The 3,610-nt window shown below is 30.1% G+C and overlaps 1 protein-coding gene across 1 annotated transcript; it reads right to left on the bottom strand.

Annotated features, from left to right (window-relative positions):
* Positions 1–1,758: 1,758 nt before the first annotated feature.
* Positions 1,759–2,787, bottom strand: LOC149056544 (uncharacterized). Its single transcript, XM_089223722.1, has one exon. The coding sequence runs from the start codon at positions 2,767–2,769 to the stop codon at positions 2,104–2,106; it is 666 nt and encodes a 221-aa protein (XP_089079848.1). The 5' UTR covers positions 2,770–2,787; the 3' UTR covers positions 1,759–2,103.
* Positions 2,788–3,610: the final 823 nt, after the last annotated feature.

Below are 3,610 nucleotides of genomic sequence, written 5' to 3'. Positions count from 1 at the left end.
TAAACTAATCATACTTTTTATATTTTTAACGTTAAGTTCACATTATTTTACATCTAAAACACGTGTTTACAATACATTTGGGTGAATACAAAAAATAGAAAAAAAATTTGGTAAAAAATGGTGATAATTCCGCTAAATATCGTTTAAAGTCATTTGTATTGAACTAATCATACTTTTTATATTTTTATCGTTAAGTTCACATTATTTTACATCTAAAACACGTATTTACAATACATTTGGGTGAATACAAAAAATAGAAAAAAAATTTGGGAAAAAGTTTGGTAAAAAATGGTGATAATTCCGCTAAATATCGTTTAAAGTCATTTGTATTGAACTAATCATACTTTTTATATTTTTATCGTTAAGTTCACATTATTTTACATCGAAAACACGTCTTTACAATACATTTGGGTGAATATAAAAGGTCGTAAAAAAATTTTGAAATACAGGTGATGAATCCGCTAAATATCGTCTTAAGTCATTTCTATTAAACTAATCATACTTTTTATATTTTTAACGTTAAGTTCACATTATTTTACATCTAAAACACGTATTTACAATATATTTGGGTGAATACAAAAAATAGAAAAAAAATTTGGGAAAAAATTTGGTAAAAAATGGTGATAATTCCGCTAAATATCGTTTAAAGTCATTTGTATTGAACTAATCATACTTTTTATATTTTTATCGTTAAGTTCACATTATTTTACATCGAAAACACGTCTTTACAATTGTAGCGTCCCAGCATACAGGAGGACAAACGACTGGTGTTGAGGTAGATGGATTGGGTGTAATAAGTATAACAACTTAATTTGTGATTAATTTATTAGGTATTTATTTGATTATTATGTAATTAAAACACTTTTACTGCACAAAATGATTTGGTTGTAAAATATTCTAAGTCCGAATAATTAAATTGGACTGTTGTCTGGCGTGAAGGTGCTTGTTCTGACTCTGGTGGCTCACGTCTGAATTGGGTCTAATCGGGGCTCTCCTATATAGTCCAGATAGTCCTACTCTCTGCATTTCCTCTCCTATCGATAAGATACGTATGTGTCCATGGCCGAGTCGTGCAAAAGCGTACGCGTGTATTATTTTAATATCGCAGCTTCCCACGCCCATGCGACCGGTCGGTCCACATCCTGGTTATTCGCGATACGTAATCTCCATAACCCGACGACATTAATCATATCTCCATATACGCCTGCCAAGACTACGATTTCATATTTAATATTTCGTATATTTAAATCCAGTTATGGTAATATTTTGGAAAGGCTAGAAGTTTGGCCTTCGATATAACCATTGAGGTCCTACACAATATAATTGGTTGGCGAAATCATACGCCCCAGGGTCACTTATACATATCTATGTGTATATGCGTGTTTTAGATGTCTCAGCGGGACGTCAGTACATAGCACCTCCCCCCTAAAAAAAAGGTTTCTGTCCTCAAGACAGAAATCTTTAAATAGTATCTGTAACAGTTACTTTACATTTTTACATTTACAAGCTTTAGCTTGTGTACAAATTCAAATGTTATATGTTTTACAAGTTCTTACAATTTCATAGTTTTACATGCAATGATTAGAATGTATAAATATACCTATATGCTTATCGCATTTACAATAATTAGATTACAATAATAATAATGTTTTATATAATATGATATATTTTTGGTTAATAGTTATATTAATAATATATATATTTTTTTTTTTTTTTTTTTTTTTCGTACTTATATAATAATAAAGATTGTGTTAGTAGTACATGTATATTCCATTAATTGTTTATTTATTTGATTAACATAATTGTCCTATAATAATATTTTCCCATAACCATAGTTTACATTATTTTTTTTTTTTTCATTTTTTTTTTTTTATAACAATATTAATAAAGTTCCTCTAACTAACTTATCCCTTTAATTTAATTCCCTTAACCATACATTCTATACGTTCTAAGTGTATATATATATATTCTAGTTTATAGGTACTATCCGGTTTCTCCGGTGTTCTTTATCTATTCCAACCTATGGACATATCCGTTACGACTCTTTTGCATAGGTCTCAAGTCGTAGCGGTCCATCCATAGTTTTCTATTCTCTACCTATAGTTATCTAAAATGTTTAATTAAATTATCATACCCCATTTTTCTTACTACGTGGTCAAATATACATTTTGTAAATTGTACATCCGTCCGAGGATCATGGGCATGTGTTATGTTATGTGTCTTTTTACAAACTGCATCATGCGTTTCTTGGAGGTTCAGCAATCTCCCTATTTTATCGAACCTTCCGATATCGGTTTCGAATATTATCTCTTTATTTGCTAGTTTTTCTAACCTTATGCTGAAATTTTGGTCGAACCTCGTGTCGTAACAAGTAATGTTAAGAATCGGAACCTGGTCTATTTTTAATTTATGTAATACTCTTACATCCGAATGTCCGTTCCATAGTACGATTATATTAATTTTATCTCCATGTGCTAAATATTCCTCTATATATTCCTTATCTAAATTATTTAATTCTGTGTTTAAACTTAACTCTAACTGTCCTAAACAAGTATCTCTCAACACTTCTTTACATCTAAAAATACGTTTAATTTCTTTTCTTACTACCACAACCTCTCGGTCCAATATAGGTCTGACCTCCGTGTTGGTTGGTAGTACTAACGGTCTTCCCTCCAATTTCCTTATTTTGTATCTGTCCAAACTATTGGATATGGCCCCGGATATCAGAACCATATCAGTCTTATTTATCATCGAAAATTCAAAATCCATGATGACAAACTTGTGTGTTTCTTTTCTGTTAATTAATTTAATAGGTCATTATTTTTAATATGTATAGTTTTAAATCTATTTTTACCCCCTATTCTATACTATACTTTATTATATTATACTTATATCTTATTTACGAATTATACTTAATTATTATTTTTTTATAATTTTATTACTTTCTAATATTAATTATTTTACATTTCCCTTACAGTAATTTAATCTTTTATTCTTGGTGGAGATAAGGACAATCTGTCCGGTGTATCCCCCAGTAGTGGACTTTTAGGTTTTTCTTCCGCAATTATCGGTGTATCAACATAAAATGTACTTCGACTTGTTGGTATAGGGTGTGGAGTTATATTATATCGTGGTTTAATCGGTTCCCAAGTGTTTAATCTACACTTATACGTTATATATATAAATAACAATAGTATTGTCGCAAAGGTCATCAATCCTATTATTATATATATCAAGTAATTATTATTTTCATTATCGGTCACATGTCCTGATTGCCTAAATATTTCGTCATCGATCATACTTTGTACGTCGTCTAAAGAATGTGTTAAATCGTTTACGTTATCTAATTTATGTGAATCATGTCTGGTCTTTATATTAGGTAGATTCAAGTTTTTAATTTGCCTAGGAAGCGTTGCTACTAACTTCCCTTCCCCTACTCGTGGTATAAAGTTAACGTAGTATTTAGATTTAATATCTCTCGTTGGATTCAATATGATATCTTCGGCATATGCCCTACAGTCTTGATTTAGTTTGATTAACCCCTGATGTTTTAGCTTTACTATATATGGTTCTCTATTTCCTTGGCATGTTATTGTTAAGGTTTCCCCAC

This window comes from Diuraphis noxia, unplaced genomic scaffold (assembly GCF_037042655.1).
Source record: "Diuraphis noxia isolate RWA-SAM2 unplaced genomic scaffold, SU_Dnox_SAM2 contig0003, whole genome shotgun sequence".
Taxonomy (NCBI): domain Eukaryota; kingdom Metazoa; phylum Arthropoda; class Insecta; order Hemiptera; family Aphididae; genus Diuraphis; species Diuraphis noxia.
This window is presented reverse-complemented; position numbering and strand designations above follow the sequence as displayed.

Coding starts and splice junctions, on each gene's coding strand:
- LOC149056544 (XM_089223722.1), bottom strand. CDS start 2,769: ATGGATTTTGAATTTTCGATGATAAATAAGACTGATATGGTTCTGATA.